This window comes from Balearica regulorum, chromosome 1 (assembly GCF_011004875.1).
Source record: "Balearica regulorum gibbericeps isolate bBalReg1 chromosome 1, bBalReg1.pri, whole genome shotgun sequence".
NCBI lineage: Eukaryota > Metazoa > Chordata > Aves > Gruiformes > Gruidae > Balearica > Balearica regulorum.
In genome coordinates, this window is record NC_046184.1 from 60536724 (window position 1) to 60553049 (window position 16326).

General features: G+C 42.0%; 1 protein-coding gene across 2 annotated transcripts in view; it reads right to left on the reverse strand.

Moving 5' to 3' along the window:
• Window positions 1-7303: 7303 nt before the first annotated feature.
• The window catches only part of POLR3B (RNA polymerase III subunit B), an 87980-nt gene continuing 78957 nt past the window's right edge, over window positions 7304-16326 (reverse strand). For both annotated transcript variants that reach the window (XM_075754009.1, XM_075754019.1), the window contains exons 27-28: window positions 12909-13082; window positions 7304-7866 (exon numbers count right to left, since the gene is read on the reverse strand). In XM_075754009.1, the coding sequence (XP_075610124.1) occupies window positions 7737-7866; window positions 12909-13082 (304 nt within the window). In that variant the 3' untranslated portion in view covers window positions 7304-7736. The remainder of the gene's footprint in view (window positions 7867-12908; window positions 13083-16326) is intronic.

The following is a 16326-nucleotide window of genomic DNA, read 5'->3' on the forward strand; positions in this document are numbered from 1 at the left end:
TGGAATATGTCAATGCTGCTGTCTTCCTGCTCAACTAATCCCCTCTCAGTGTGTCAGATTGTCCTGGTGTACTTCCACAGCTCAGTCAGTTTTACTTGTTTGGGTTTTGCTTACCTGTTTAAAAAGCATCTCATGCTCCTGGATAGCCCACATGACACTCAATAAAGTACTTTTTATTCTTCTGAAAGTGTGGAGCATCTCCTCCTGTGCTGCAGGTTGGCAGTTTACAGATGGAAGCACTGCAAGTCACTAGCCTTTTATTTTTTAACATGTAGGCTACAGGATTTGATACAGAGTAAAGGGCAGGTCTCAGCAAGGATGCAAAAAGCATACAACTGGGAACTTTCACTCCAGATTCTTGCCTACGCGGAGTATCTACGAGCTATAAAATAAACCGTATAACCCTACACCATGTCAGATGATGTATTTTTAGTGGAGACTCTGTTGCTATTGTGAAAGCAACATCACAAATACAAACTTGTGCTGATGCATGGAGAGAAGAGCAGGGTCATCAAGGGAACAGAAGACACATTCCAGACTGCATCTAAGCTGCCGAACAACTGGATGTGAAGCTGTCATATCCTTTTAGGTGACCGACTGATAATGAGTTTCTTTTGATGGTTTAGCAGAGCAGAGGCAGAGTGTAAGTACAACAGTTCGTATCAACTTATCACCCAGATAATTTGAGCTCTTTCGAGATTTTAACACAAATATTTTTGGGGTAAACACCAAGAAGAGCCTTTTCAACAGAAGAAAACCATTGGCACAGGAACAAAAAAGTATAAACTGTTATCTATTAATTTAGCTGGAATATCTGAGGCAACTTTAGGTTGAAGTTCTAGAGAAGTTTTCCCATATACTACCAGGTATAAGAACCTGCATGTGTTTTAGGAACGAGTGTGAATGGCTTGTGAAAGGAGTCATGTGAAACGGTTCTCTGCAATATCAGGGATCTGAGTTCAGTGACTCGGGGGATCCTTTTGGATCCGATGTATCTGTGCACAGACAGTAAGATTGCTGGCAGCAGCCAGCACACCGCGATGCTTCATTGTTTTAGCAGTGGCTGCAGTCTGTGAGTGGTTCCGTATTTTCTTGTTTGCCTGAGCCAGCAGTCTCCTCCTCTCAGAACGAACCCACACTTCTGTCCATCCTCCTTCCCAGCTCTATTCCTGTTTCTGCTATCTTCATCTACCAGGCAAATCCCGTGGAAGAAACAGAGAAGGATCTTGTTTCTGTACTGGCTTACCTCTCACACTTACTCATTTTAATATCAGAACAGGAAATGTTACCTTATTTTACGTATATTAACACCCCTGAGGAAGCTATGTGTATAGGTGAAGGACAGGATATGGAGTAAGCTGACACATGACTTCCGGAATCAACTCTGTCTGCTTGGGGAGCGTGATGCTGACAGATGCAGGAACTAGGAGGAGGAAGATCAAAAGGCTGCCTAGGTAAACACGAGTGCCAATTCCTTCAAAAGGCTTGAATTGACACGAGCGCTGAGAGAAAGTGGTTAGGGCAGCCACATGCACAGGTATCTGGGAGAAAGAGAGCAGAAGATCTGAGGCATGCCAATGACGGATTGCACGTGCGCCGGGCAGGCGGTACCTTCCATTTAGTTGGAAAGAAAAGTAACATGAATTGCAGCTGGCTAGCTTTAACTGTAGACATCTCTGAAGCCACGTTTTGTTGAAGATGAGTGTAGGGCAGCCTTAAACAATCTTCTCTTATTAATGCTCATGAAAGAAATTTTGCTCAGCTCCAGTTCGCGGGTTCACGGAGAAGTGTAATGCCAGTGTTGCCAAAAGAGATGAGTCAAAACACCTTGTTCGCGCTGGTCAGCTTCAGTCTGCTCAGAGGAAGGGAATTCACTCTTCTGGGTAGCATCAGTGTCCACAGGACTCTAGAAGAACCACGCTCGGCGTGGGAGACTCTTGCTGACTTGAGTACAAGAAAAGGGCAAGCAGTCATCGATTTCTGAACTTACACCGGATTTAGCTGGCTTTTGTTGTGTGTGGCTGGTACTAGTTACCAGAGGATTTGTACTGTGTGTTGGAAGAAGAGCCAGCCCTAAAAGCTATTATAGACAACAGACACAGAAAAGATCCATTCCAGACTGCATCTAAGCTGCTGAACAACTGGATGTGAAGCTGGCATATCCTTTTAGATGACCGACTGATAACGAGTTTCTTTTGGTCCGCCTGGAGCACAGAGAATTACCTGCAGTGCCTGCCTCTGACTGGCAGGGTGAGGCCTGAATGCAGAATTTAAGTTTCCAATTCACTAGGAGTTCAATGGAAAACCATTTCCATTATTAGCACATTATTTTAGCAAGAAATTAGAACTTTACTGTTTATTGAACTGATTTATTTTCATAGTTTTTGAGTTATTTTTCTGTTTATAATGTTTTGTTGTTAAGTCTGAGTGGACAATAACTACCATGCACCGTCTGGAATGGTAAAGAATAGGTCAAGTAGCTCCCCAAAACTCATGCTAATGAAAAAAGCTCCGCTGCAGTTAGCAGCAGGGAATCACTTTTGATTTGGAACTAACATGCTGTTTATATACTGACTGGGAGGAGGGGACAAGGACGTGCACAATGTAGCTATTGAAAAAAATACGTTGTCTTTGGAACCGTCTCAGAGGTACCTGTCTACCTGCCTCAGGAAATACACAAATAAAAGGGTAACTGTAAATAGGAGAAATATATAGGGGTTTGGGGTTTTATGGGTTGTTAGTTTGTTTTTTCCCAGCAACAAGATGCAAAGAACAATGGGCTGCTCACAAGCTTGGAAGGATTTTTCAGCAGATGGAACAAAGGCCCAAGTCCATTTTCAGTGTGAACAGAAATCTTTGCTGTTGACTTTGCTGAAGACAGGAATAGCGCCATATAAACCGCTTTTTAAAAATTCCAACTGCAAAAAATCTCTGTATTGGCTCTGACCTGGGTTTGGAGAGTTTAACTGAGAGTTCAGTGTTCTGGGACTTATGCTCATATATATGGGAGGCAGAGAGGGTGTATTTGCCTCCTGGGTCCATACAGCGAGTTCTTAAATGATTGCGGAGAGGCAAAACAGATCCACTGGCAGATTCATGCAGTCTTTGCTACCTGGAAGAAGAGAGTCTGACATGTACACAGGGCAGAATAAGGTCCTTACTCCTGTGCACCTCTACCCCTTCCCAAAGAAACTGGTGGCTCCAGGGTGAGACGGAAACATTTCATGAGAGGGATGGGCCAAAGTCAGAACTTGGGTACAAGCACACTCAAGTTTCTAGCAGCATTTAGGTCTAAAACAGGGATCCATTTTCTGGGCTTCTGAGCCTTAGACATAGAAACTGGAATCCAGATCTTCACCGTGCCTTGCACACATTAAGCCTCCCAGCACTGGTCCAGATAATAGCAAAGAGTCACCATCTGGCTGGATTTTACGGTTTGATGAAGTGCTCAGTTTTAAGGCAAGCACGTGTCTGGCACCTGGGGACTGCGGAGACCTGATCCCAGTTCTGGCACGGTCTTTCTGTGGCCCTGGGCAAGTCACGTCCTCTTCAGAGGAGGGAATTCATCAAGTGCCCCGTGGCCCCGCGGAATCGGCAATGGGCTGTAAAACAATCCTCAGCTCCAACCAGAGGAGAGGCCGGCTGGAGGGGCCTCTCGGCAGCGCAGAGTCAGCTCTGTGCCATGGCCCAGGGACGCCTGCCTTGGGACACGGCCGAGGAGGGCTCGTGCTCCCCACGCAGCTCCTGTGGGTTGCTGTGGGAGGGCTGCGAGCCAGGTAGGTTGTTTCAGGGCTTGTGCTGCCTCACCCTAGGGCTGTCCTAGCCCTCAAGAGCCTCGAGAAAGTACAGACATGTTTTCAGCCCCTCTAGTTTGGTTTTGCAGCTCCGTGACGCTGGTTATTCTTACCATAGGGTTTACGGGTATGCTCTCAGCAAGGCTTGCAAACCCATTTTCAGATGCATGGCACTATTCGTTAGTTTGCCATTTATTATCACTAATCAATGAAATATTCTTCAGTCTTTTTAGGCTTTTAATTATGATGTACTCCTGTTTTGCTATAAACCACAGATATTTTTCTATTTACTATCAGAAAATCCAAGAAAATACATAAGGTAATTTCTCATCATCCATGTTTTTCATTGTTTTTTCTCCCTGTTTAAGCAACAAGTAGGGAGTCCAAGGAATTAAAAGCTCTCTTTGCTGCACATTGAAGCTTCTTCATAAGCAAAACTCTTATGGAGATATGGACATTACAAAACTCCCCTATTGTTCCTAGTGGGAGCCCTTTACTTTCTACATCTTAAAATTATTAAATCTCAGTATGTCTATATTTCATATTATATCCTCTTTCAATGCCAAAAAATTGGCTAGTCTGTTTTCATTTTTCTTTATAGTTTGTTTTTCTAGTTTCTATGTTTGGAAACATTTACCTTAAAAAAAAAAAAAAGTAAAAAACTTGTAAGGGTTATGTAAATGATTTGCAGTGAAGCTGTTTTTCTGAACTGATCAGGTGACAGTACCTTACCAGTCCCAGAATTAGCTAAAAGACCTGTGCTTTACTGTGCCCCATAGCATCCTGCAGCCCATCCCCGGCTTGATTCCATTTCTCACAACGGAAAAGTGGAGCTGGACACATATAGCATTTGAAGGGGTAGCTTTTAATTCATGTCTTTGTTTTGCAGTAAAATAATAGACTTGATTACTGAATTTTAGGCCTGTAAATGCTTCTGCCTTTTATATAGCATTTAATCCTTTATCTGCAAAGTAAATAGCAACTTAAATGTACTATATGGAGTTAGATATCTCTTCCAACAGCAGCACACACCTCTAGCTTATCTCAGGAAGTGGACTGTATTCTGCGTTTCAGCTGGGACTAACGCTAGTGACCCTCATGCTGAATAGCATTTCTAGAGAGCCTCTCCTGGATACTAAGTACAAGAGATAAAGAAGTTGCAGTGGAATGAAAATTTTATGGCAGTTTTCTAGCTCCGTGTGCTAAAGCTTTGAGATTTTGTCAAGTGTTGTTCAGTGTATTGTGTCTCTTCCAGCAATTAGACAGAGTCCTGGCAGGCTTGATTTGGGCAAGTCTAGATACAGCAGTCCAGCCGTTAGCTGACGTGAGACCTCTTTGTGAAGGCATTCACTCTGTAAAAAGGGGGGGAGGAGAGGTTGGCTGGGAAGATAATTCGAAGGACCGCAAAGATAAGGCTCACAAGAGGAAAACAGGGTGACGACTCTGGGGTTCTGGGGATGGATGTATTTTACCTCATCAGTTCATGCACCATCATTTTTCCTGGCCGCAGTAGGATGCCACTTTGACCAACCATATTCCAGGAATCTGTAGCTGCTTGTTCCGTTTCTGCTGCTGGTTTTTGTAATGCTTATTCCATTGCCAATAGATTACTTTCAGGTGTCTATTACCATGGAACACAGGTAGCCTCTTAAAGAGAGGCAAAAAGTAAAAATCAGTTTCAACTCAAATCTGCACTCAAATAAGCCTCCGGTGTACACACAGGCTTAGGTTAGGCAGCAATGATGTATACATGGAACTGATGTAGGTATCACCAGAATAGCTGATAGTGGGTGACCCTCACTTACTGCCAGACATGTCTAGTTTCTACGTTCCGCTGGATCCATCACTGCCAAGGCTACCCCTTTCTTCCTAAGCTTCAGTTATCACAGAGGATTTCCTTCGCCCTCACAAAACCTTTCATCCCCATGCTTTCATCAGCTTGAGGTAAACTAGCTGCAAGGTTACCCCTTGGGGTTGCACATAGACCTGTTCTCTCAACAGGGTAACTCATGAGCACACTCCTCTGCTCCTCCTCTTCATGTCTGCTGCGACTGCTTAAATTTCCACAGGTGTAAATGTACACATTGCTTAGTCTTTAATGTCCTGTAGCTCCAACCATCTAACCTAGGAGATCACTTAAGAGAGTTAGCTAGCGAGAACACCTTATCTTCAGCATTGTTTCCTTGGTCCAGGTGAACCCTTTCCCCCACCAGTAGGCTGTAGCCTTTGAGGCTCACTCCCTCTGCTGGTGCAGAAGCCTCAGTTTGGCAATCTCAGGGAGCAACGCAAAGGTTGTTAATTTGGTTGGGGCTTTTGGTTAACCTCTTCCTCCGGACTGAAGCAGTACGTCACTCTCTTATAACTCTTTGTAACTAACCCTGAGCTGTTCAGATCCTGGTAGAGGTGCTTCAAGAGCTTTTCGAATCCAAATGTGCTGTGTTGACATCTGTGTTGTCATTAGTCCAATTGCAAAAAAAACCACAAACAAACAAAAAAGTAAAATCTATCCCTTCAGATTTGATTTGTAAGCCCAGACACAAAACTACTAGTTTAAGCATCTTGGTGGAAGCTTAAAAAGCAAGCCTACTCAGGCCAATACTCATCTGTGCTTCTTAAGCAACTAAGAGAACAGCAGCAACATGACTGCAAGAGCAGTGTCAGGATGGGCATGCACACTTCAGCCATACGAGGAGGCAAAGAGCATCTCAGGACTTCCAGATCATAGTCAGTGTTCTGTATCCTCACTGATCTAGAGTGCTGCCTTTCTCTGAAGCACCTGAACATGCACATACTTCATCTCGACTTCAGCAGGACTACTCCTTTCTTTAAAAAGTTAACCATATGCTTTGCTGAGTAAGGGCTCAAGTGAGTTTAGGGTACTAAGTGATTCTTAGTTCATCCACTGCTTTACTTTTAGGCCTTAGCACGAAGAAATTCAGCTTTTCCCTTTCTACTTTCTTGTCATTCAAACCTGCTTCACTGTCAGTAGAGAATTTGTTGTTCTTCACAGTTCTTTTTTTGTTTTGCTTTTAAAAAAAGTTTTAGCTATGCTCATTTAAATAAAAGTTCTAAAGTCCTAGGACAACATGCATTAGTACCTACTGTTTGCAGCCCATCTTTTCAAGGCTTTGGGCCGGTGTGTTATTAAATACAGTAGGAATACTGCAGGAATTGAATACTCAGCAGAAATTGAATGGATATCTGTAAGCTGTATCATGCATTCGGTGCACATGCACTCACCTCCCTTGAACTTCATGGAAACTGCGTATGTTTAGCTGAAAGCAGACTGACTGTAGAATCATACCACTGCTTGCACACAAGTGCACCTGCATATTGAAATCCCAGTCGAAATGTCTGATTTCAAGACAGTGGTTTCATTTCTCTAAGCCTGACACTACTTAACAAAACTTTTAACGCTCTAACAAAATGCTTTGGGAATGGGAAAATGTTTTGGACATTATAGGAAGGCTTTACCACCCTTACATGACCATCAACACATACTCAGGCAGTATTATTTAAAACATTTATTAGTCTTTCATATTCCACTGGTCTGGAAAACATTTTTAACCTCTATATATTTAGCTCAGCTCAAGCCCTAGTCCAACAAAGCACTTTTCAAAACCAAGCATGGGGTTGTCTGAAGTGATGTAAGTGCTTTGCTGGATCATGGCCTTATTCCACAATTCCCACATGTTCGGTTCACTCAGGCTAATCAAGGCTTTCAGGACTGCTCCTTGTGTAGTCTACTGAGAGTCTTCTCTGTCAACTTAAAAACAGGTAGGATATGTAAGAAAGATTTCTTACGTTGTCTTGCACCTCCCTGCTACCCACTCGGGTTTTAGAGTTACTCCCATTCACAAAAAAAAAAAAAATCTTCCAGTTAGTTACACATACTGGATTTCAATTTCTTTAAGGTACTTTTTTCCATCTTTTTCATCTTGTTCATTCATTGTACTTAGCTAGTTTTAGCCTAGGTATGATGTTCATTGACTGCAGTTCTTGGAATAAGAGTTTACAGGCATAAGGTATGCGCAGAGAAGACACATGACATGATGATTTGCAGTAGTGGCACCTAGGGAAACAAACAAAAAGAAAGTCAGAGTTGGTGCATAAATGAAGCTCTGCAGAAAAAAACCCAACAGTTGTCACTATCCACTGGTTTCTTTGTCCACCTGTATTTAAACACTGGGCTCAGTCCTAGAAGAAGCCGAGTGGCTTGAGACACATTTTAGCACTTAAGCAAGTCATAACTTTAATCCCTTAAATAATCTGACTGAAGTCAACAGGAGCTCAATGTTAAACCTGCACTTTTCTTGGAAGAGAATGAGAGTGCTCAGTAGCTAACAGGACTGATTTCTACTTCTTCACTGCTCACATAACTGCCAACACAAATTCAGCATTGCGTAATGAGAGAAAGGAGATGAACAAAGCAAAGTATTTCTGAAAACATGGTTAATGGTCCAGTTTCTTTCTTATGTATTAGTCGCAAAAGAGAGGCAGGAAGAAAGTAAGTTCACACTTTGGGGTTATTTTTCCTTATATGCAGTATCAGTTCATATTCCTAGCTCAGAAAAGGGGCATCTCTCATCTTGTCTCTTTGCATGAACAGCCAAAGCTTTAGTTAAGATGGAAAACCAGTAAAACTACTCTAATACGTATTTTTTGCACTCTTTACTCAAATAATGATCTTAAAATTCTGGGGGAGAGGGATTTTTTTTTTTTTTTTTGGTCAGACTGATACAACTTTGACCATATCAGGAATAGACAGGCTGGTCACTCAGTCATCTTTCCAGTATCAGGACTCAAATTCAGTGGTGGTAGCAATTGTTTAAATTATTTAATTTCATACTCCATGTACACACAAAGGAAATGAAAAATCTTTCTTACAAGTATCAGTTTTCCACCCCTCTATTTCCTCTTCTGTATATTCCATCTTCTGGTTTTGGAAAGCTGAGAAAGCCAGGCCTTTGGGAACACAGAGTGACTCAGCACTTCCCTAATGGTCTAACAAAGCTTTTTTTTTTTTTTTCTTTTTTTTCTTCTGTGTTTCAAATTCGTATTTCTGGCATAAAGGCATGACAGTCTGAAGGTCCAGTTAAGGAAGAATTAGCAAAATTCCTACATGCTTCTGTGGTACAGAATGAGCCTAAGAATCAACATCTCCAATAAAGCCAATGCTTACTCACTTGTTTCTGTTACCAGTGAACTTGACCTAGAGCACGTGGAAGTCAATGGAGCCAGGTCCAATAAAGTTGGTTAGTCTTAGTAAGGTTCTTGGTTATGAGACTTGGTACTACTCTTCCAGTTACTTATACACACTCAGCTACTACTCCTTTACAAACATACTTAGCATGTCGAAGAGCTGGTTATTTTCCAAGAAAACTGTGGTTGCCTTGACCTCCACGTGCTCCATACTTGGGCTATTTATTTATTTATTGTTAAACCAATAAAGCTTTCAACCAATGCTACAGAAGCCTTAATTACATTTCTGCAGTTCGTGATGTGGAAAGAAGCTTCACTTATTCCCAGTAATTGCTTTGGCTTTGTCTAAATCTGACTATAGGCAGTAAGAAGGTAATAGACTGAAGTAGGTGTTTCCCTGGAACAGATTTCTCCTGTAGACACTGTTACACAGGGGAAACGTTACAGCTAGCATGCCTCTAAAACAGAACAGACCACAACTGCAGGTTTATAAGTACTCCCTTAGTCCAAATTTGTGGGGATAGGTCCATTTTTATAGTGAGAGGAAGTGACCTAAACAGTAGCCATCTTCCGATGATAACATACCCAGCAATTGGTCTCAGTAAAAAAGCCTTGCAAGCCCTGGAAATCTGATGAGGCACAACTTTCTGCTATGAGCAGATGTCTGGCACCTGATTACAGCTACAAGGGACTGAGGAGCAGGGACTACTCACTACACCCAGGCTTGAACCTAAACCATTCTGGGCCTGCTTTGTATTTGGATGGGGGGGGTCACCCAGAAAAGTTAAGGTGCAGCAAGCACACAGTACAAAGCTCTGTCAAACAGAGATGTACCTGAAAGACCATTTGGTACTAGAATTGATACTAAACTGGACAGGAAAAGGCAACTGTGCCAAGGCTGAATCTGGACCAGAAACAAAATTTTTCTTAATGTATATTTTAAAATGCTCAGGCTTTAGGGATTGGAATAACTTCTCGTCATCAAAAAAGGACTAAATTCTGCTCATTGCATTCAGTGGAGTCCTGCCCCTGAGCACCTGTACAACAGCAAAGTTGGAAAATTGACATAAAATTTGTGCATCACAGTAGGTTTCTACTATATTTTTTACAGAGACAAATTCTGTCACTGCCATAACAGCCCCCTTCCCCTGCAAAAGTACCAGTTCAGGCCCCAACACTGATCTGCTGTTACTATCTTGCAGAAAAAACATAACCAGTGACTAGTCCTTGTCTTGGAGGAAGGGCTCATCTTCCTTAAGAAAAGTGCCCTCAATGCTAGCCACCAAACAACATGTTTCTAACAGGTTTCTTACAGCAAAGTCTTGTTAATGCCAGAATAACTGAAAAGGCCCATTTGGAAGTTTAACTTAATGACTTGGTCTCTACCGTGATGCTTGTTATAGGGCCACTTTTGCTTCAGCTACTGGCAGATGCAGCACATCATTTAGCAGAAACTCTCTCTTATTGATTACTCTCACATATCAGACAGCTTTTCACAGAATCAGATTGCAAGAATGTCTGGGTCTGTCTGAGAAAGTAGTTTCTTTTACTGTTATTTAAAGAGCTACTAAACTTTGTTACAAACTTCAAAATACAAAATATATTAACAATACCTTCAAAATAAAATGTAATGCTATTTAAAGTTAAAATTCCTAATTTTCTTCAAGGCGCCCTCACTTCCTGTGTTCTCTGGAAACCTTCACGGACTGCTCTGAAAGCTAAGGTCTTATATCAAGCTTCATCTGCATGTGAGTTTTTTCAAGGCAGCGCTTTACACAGAAGTGGTTGGTTGGTTGACTTAAGGCATGCCCCTCCTTTCAGACAACCTCCTTCAACTGTTATTTGCACTGCAGTAGTTTTAAGACATCTGGATCAGAAAAAGGCCTCACTTGTTACATACAGCGTACACACACACAAGAAAAACAGATTCTCAAAAATACTTACTGCACGCTAAGCCAGTAGGACAACACCCAACTGAAAATGCCCAACCACAGTAGGATGCAGAGTAGGTCTTGTCTCTCCTCTGGATTTCACCTGTGTTTACCTACATCTGTCTGAACTTCTGCTCCACAAGCAGCAGAACTGCTGCTGCTATTAGGAAACGTGGTGCTTGCTTTCTGGACAGAAGCCACACGCTTCGGAAGAAAGGGCTGATCAAGAGCAGAAACAGTAGCTGTCACTTTTACACATCTACACACCGAGAACACACCTTACCTTCCTACTTCATTATATCATAGAAAAATCACTCTCGAAGCATTGAAGTTAATAAAGTCCAATTTTCCGCATCTCAAGATTGATACTGATATCCAAGATGTGGCAAGTTTCCAACAATGTTCTTTTGAGGTATTTAGAAATTAATCTCTCTCCTCCTCCTTTCAACTCCTCATCTTCCCCCAATATAAATACTGGAGTAACTTGTAACTTGAACTTGCATTGTTGATTTTTATCTCCCTTAGCCATGGGATTCCAGGTCACCTGTTTTCACAGAACTTGCAAGAACTCTGTATCTCATAAGTTCCAACTGGTCTCACAAGTCTGTTTTTCTGCCTGGCTAAAACAAAACCAAGCTAAAGCTCAGCTCTTGTTTTGGTTTAGCCCCAGCACCACGCAGCTGGGGACCTGAGGCCCAGCCCATCCCAAGCGTGACTCCTCTTTCATCATGGTACGGAATATCCCTTTGGCTAGTTTGGGTCAGCTGTCCTGGCTGCGTCCCCTCCCAGCTTCTTGTGAAAATTAACTCTATCCCAGCCAAAAAACAGAGCATGTCTAAAGGACATAGAAAGAAGCTTCACTATCTGCTAATAATAGTGGTGTATTTCCACCATGCTACAGAGCAACTTTACATGTAGCATCTAAAAATTACTGAAAGAGTAAAGATAGTTAAGAGCAAAGCCCATAGTATTATACATGGTGAGCTCCACATAGTTTTGACATCCAGTTTTATACTTCCCCTACATGGAAAACTAGTTTGTTTGCAAGAGATAAACTCAGCGCTGGCTTAGGACCCAGAGTAATACCACGAGACCGTTAGCTAGTCTAGAGATAAGTTTCTTAGGGACAAGGCAGATGGTCAGAAGCCAGGTGACCTCCAACTAGGCAGCTGCTTGTCCCTCAGGCTCCAACATGGGACTGACGCATTTATCTGATGCCTCGAAGAGGAGCTCCTTCTTTCACAGAACTACAAAGCCAAAGGCATTTGGGAGGGTTACAGTCAAAGAAAGCGGTATGCATGTGATTACGAACTCCGTAGCTAGAGAACAAGAAAGAAGGAGATGTTGCTTTCTTCTCCCATTCTTCTGTGCCCATGCTCTTTAGCCTTATGAGGTTCAACATGTGATTGTACTGGGAAGATCTGTGACTAGCCTAGCTAGTAATCTCATTTCTGATGTCAGAAGAGTCAAGTACATTGAGACAGCTATTTTCCCCTTTTCAAAAACAGATGATATACAGGACTAGGCATTTGCTAATGCCCTGCAAGGAGAAGGAAGAGAGCAGACAGAGTGAAGGTAATCTTTCCCACAAGCACAGCTGGCTGTGGAAGACAAAACCTGTGCTCCCACAACAGGAGACACCCCTGGCCCACTGACTACGCACTCACTTGAGTCCTAAGTTCAATCAGACCATAATAAAGAACCATCCCCCACCACTAATTTTCCACATACCAATTTTGAATGTTGACACTGGTTTTGATTAAGGTGCATGGGACTGTTAATTGGTGTCTATGAGCACTTTAAAACTGAGAAGCACTATGACCAAGGGCAAGGTTCTGTTACAAAGAAAGAGGCACGTTTACGCGGTACCACTTTGCTTTATGCACCTGAGGTCAAGGGTTTTTTTGAAAATATGAAACATGTCAAATGTGCAAAGTGACAAGGGGACCTCATAATTTACAAAAAGCATTAGACAACTTACCAGCCAGAGTAGCCCAGCAAGCCACACTGCCCACAAACATCCACTTCAAAGGCATCACTTGAAATCATCAGTCTCTCCAATAAAAGCATGCTGGCTCCATAACCTATTAAACAATCCCGTTCCATCTCTCCAAGACGTAAACCACCATCACGGGATCGACCTTCAGTGGGTTGCCTTTGAAATAAATATTTGAATTAATGTAGTAAGTATTCCAGGACATACATTATACAGCTCTAGGAATGCCTGTCTTCTAACTGTAGGAAAAGTACAGGATCAACAGACAGCAGTGTTCTACAAGCCGGAGTTGCTAATCTCACAAATGTGTTACTCAAGTTGAAGCAATTCATCTTTGCTCCTGCACTAGCAATATGATGCAGTTCTGTGAGTGGCAACTGCAGTGTCAGGCCGTGAGTCCTTACCTCACAGAATGTAGCTGAATAAGTGAAAACAAAAAGAGATCAAACAGTATCCAAGACAATCTGGACACGGATTTGGAACTCTTTTGATGAGACATTCATTATAGTTGGTAGCTAACTAAATGAAACGATATTCAGCAGCTAATGAATCAAGCTAATGTTTCAGCTGAACTACAGCTAAGACTAAATTCTTAAAATCATTTTTGATCTGGGTAAGAACACCAAAACAAAGAAGCAAACAAGTAGTATGCGTATTACCAACTCGTTACTGAAATCCTACTTTTTTTTTTTTTTCCTTCATGTCTGACTGTTATTAGACTATGTTCATATTGTATAGGTTCCTGGTTTTCTAGTTCCTCAACACAACCCAAAATCTCTTTTTTTTTTTTGTCTGGAAAGACTTACTGTCCTCATGGTGCTAGAGGAAAGTTTTAACAAACCAAAGTAAGTATACACTAAAGATTTTGAGGAAAAAAGGCAAGGTTAAGTAAATTATTTAACATTATGAGTCTTAAAGTCTATTTTTTTTTTTGTTGGACACAGTCAAAACCTTTAACCTCATTTGTCATACTGCAATTTCATACAGTATCAGTTTTACTCTCATGTACTAGCACAATACTGTAAAACTTAGGTTGCAAATATTAGAGTGAACTATGAAGCAAAAACATCTTAAATTTCTGAAGACTAATATATTGCATGCATTTTATTGAATATTTCCATCTTAGTATATTACCTGAAACATGACAGCAAAGAGAAGGAATTAAAAAAATGTTACTGGCCATAAGAAGAGGCTTCACTGCTCAGTGAAACCCCATGTTTATGTGCTGCTTCTGACACTCACGGCGGTGTAATCCACCTAGAATATCCAATGACAGAGCTGGCCATAACTTTTGGAGTATATTTTGTTTATATTATTTCAAACAATCGAATTTGTTAGGCATACTAAATATATTAAAAATAAGTTTTTGCCAACTTATTGGAACTCAGAGAAAAGGATTTATAAAAGCCTTCAACATCTAATAATCTTTTGTAACAAATGTGAAAAAATACACCTAATCACCAGACCAAAATATCTTCTAAAGATGCAAGTTGTATTTGTTTTTACGGGAAAGTAGTTTCCCTTACTCTGACCACACTGGAATCTTAAAACTAATCTGCTTGTAATTCAAATCATCCTTTTCATTGATGTAACCATCTATTTTTCCCACTGTTAGGAGAATGAATATAAGTTGTTTACATCCTGATTAAATTCCCCAGGGCCCCCTCCCCAGATGATGGCACCATCACTGTTCAGATGCTGTTTTAAAGGACTGTGGTGAATGCAGTTTCTCTTCTCAAGTCCCGAGAGGCAGATTTGAAAAGCAGTTGGGGCCTCCAAAGACAGAGGCATGTGCTGCAGTGCTAGAAGTGCCTTTTACCAATTGACTTCTATAATATTAGTTAATGCACGAGCCTACTTTACTTTCAAAAGTTTCACCAGGTGCTGCTCCGCAGGATAAAATGACAGAATAGCTTTATAAATGTGAGCCCCAATAAAGTCTCAATCCAATTAAAGCAGGATAAAACCTCTTGAAAAATTATGGGGTCTCAACTCCAGTCCTTTAAGAGTTGATATACCATGGGTCTTCCAACAGATACGGGATGAAGATTTGTAAGGCAGCAGAAAACCCATTAAATAAACTGTTGTGGTTTAACGCAGCAGGCAGCTAAAACAACCACACAGCCATTCGCTCACTCCACCTGCCCTCAGCGGGATGGGGGAAAGAATCGGGAAAAAAAGGTAAAACTCATGGGTGGAGATAAAGACAGTTTAACAGGACAGAAAATGCAGAAGATAACAACAACAACAACAACAATAATAATATACAAAATAAGCCATGCACAGCACAATTGCTCACCACCCGCAGACCACCGATGCCCAGCTAGTTCCTGAGGCGTGATCCAAACCCCCAGCCAACTTCCCGTAAGTTACATACTGAGCATGATGTCATATGGTATGGAATATCCCTTTGGCCAGTTTGGGTCGGCTGTTCTGGCCATGTCCCCTGCCAGCTTCTTTGTGCACCCCGAGCCCCCTCGCTGGCAGGGCAGTGTGAGAAGCTGAAAAGTCCTGGACTTGGTGTAAACGTTGCCTTGCAACAACCAAAATATCAGTGTGTTATCGACATTATTCTTATCCTAAATCCAAACCACAGCCCTACACCGCTGCAGCAAAGTGGAAGGTAAAGAAAGCCAACAGGATGCTGGGTGCATCAACAAGGACATCACCAGCAGAGATAAAGAAGTCATTATCCCACTCTACTCAGCGCCTGTCAGGCCACACCTGGAAAACTGTGTTCAGTTTTGGTCCCTGCTATGCAAAAAAGATGTGGACAGGCTGGAGAGGGTCCAGAGGAGGACCACCAGGATGATCAAAGGACTGGGAAGCCTGCTGTATGAGGAAAGGCTGAGAGAATCAGGTTTGTTCAGCCTTGAGAAAAGGCGGCTCAGGGGAGACCCTCATCACCATGTTCCGGTAAAGGGTGGCTACAAAGAAGATGGAGACTCTCTTTCTGCAAGGAGTCACATGGAAAAGATGAGGGCTAACAGGTGCAAGTTACTACCGGGGAGATTCCGATTGGACACAAGAGAAAAATTTTTCACAATGAGACCAATCAGCCATCAGAATAATCTCCCCAGGGAAGTGGTGGATTCCCTGATGTTGGACACTTTTAAGATTCGGCTGGATGGGGTGCTGGGCCATCTTGTCTAGATGGTGCTTTTGTCTAGGCTTTTGCCAAGAAAGGTTGCACCAGATGATCCTTGAGGTCCCTTCCAACCTGGTATTCTATGACTCTATGATACTAGGAAGAAAATTAACTCTATCTATCTCAGCTGAATCCAGGACAAAACCCCACAAAAAGCCACCCAAAACAAAAAAACCCAACTTGAATCTTAATCTCTTAAGTGTTCACTCCCACTGCCAAAATGACCTCATTAAAAAAACCCAAAACAAACAAAAT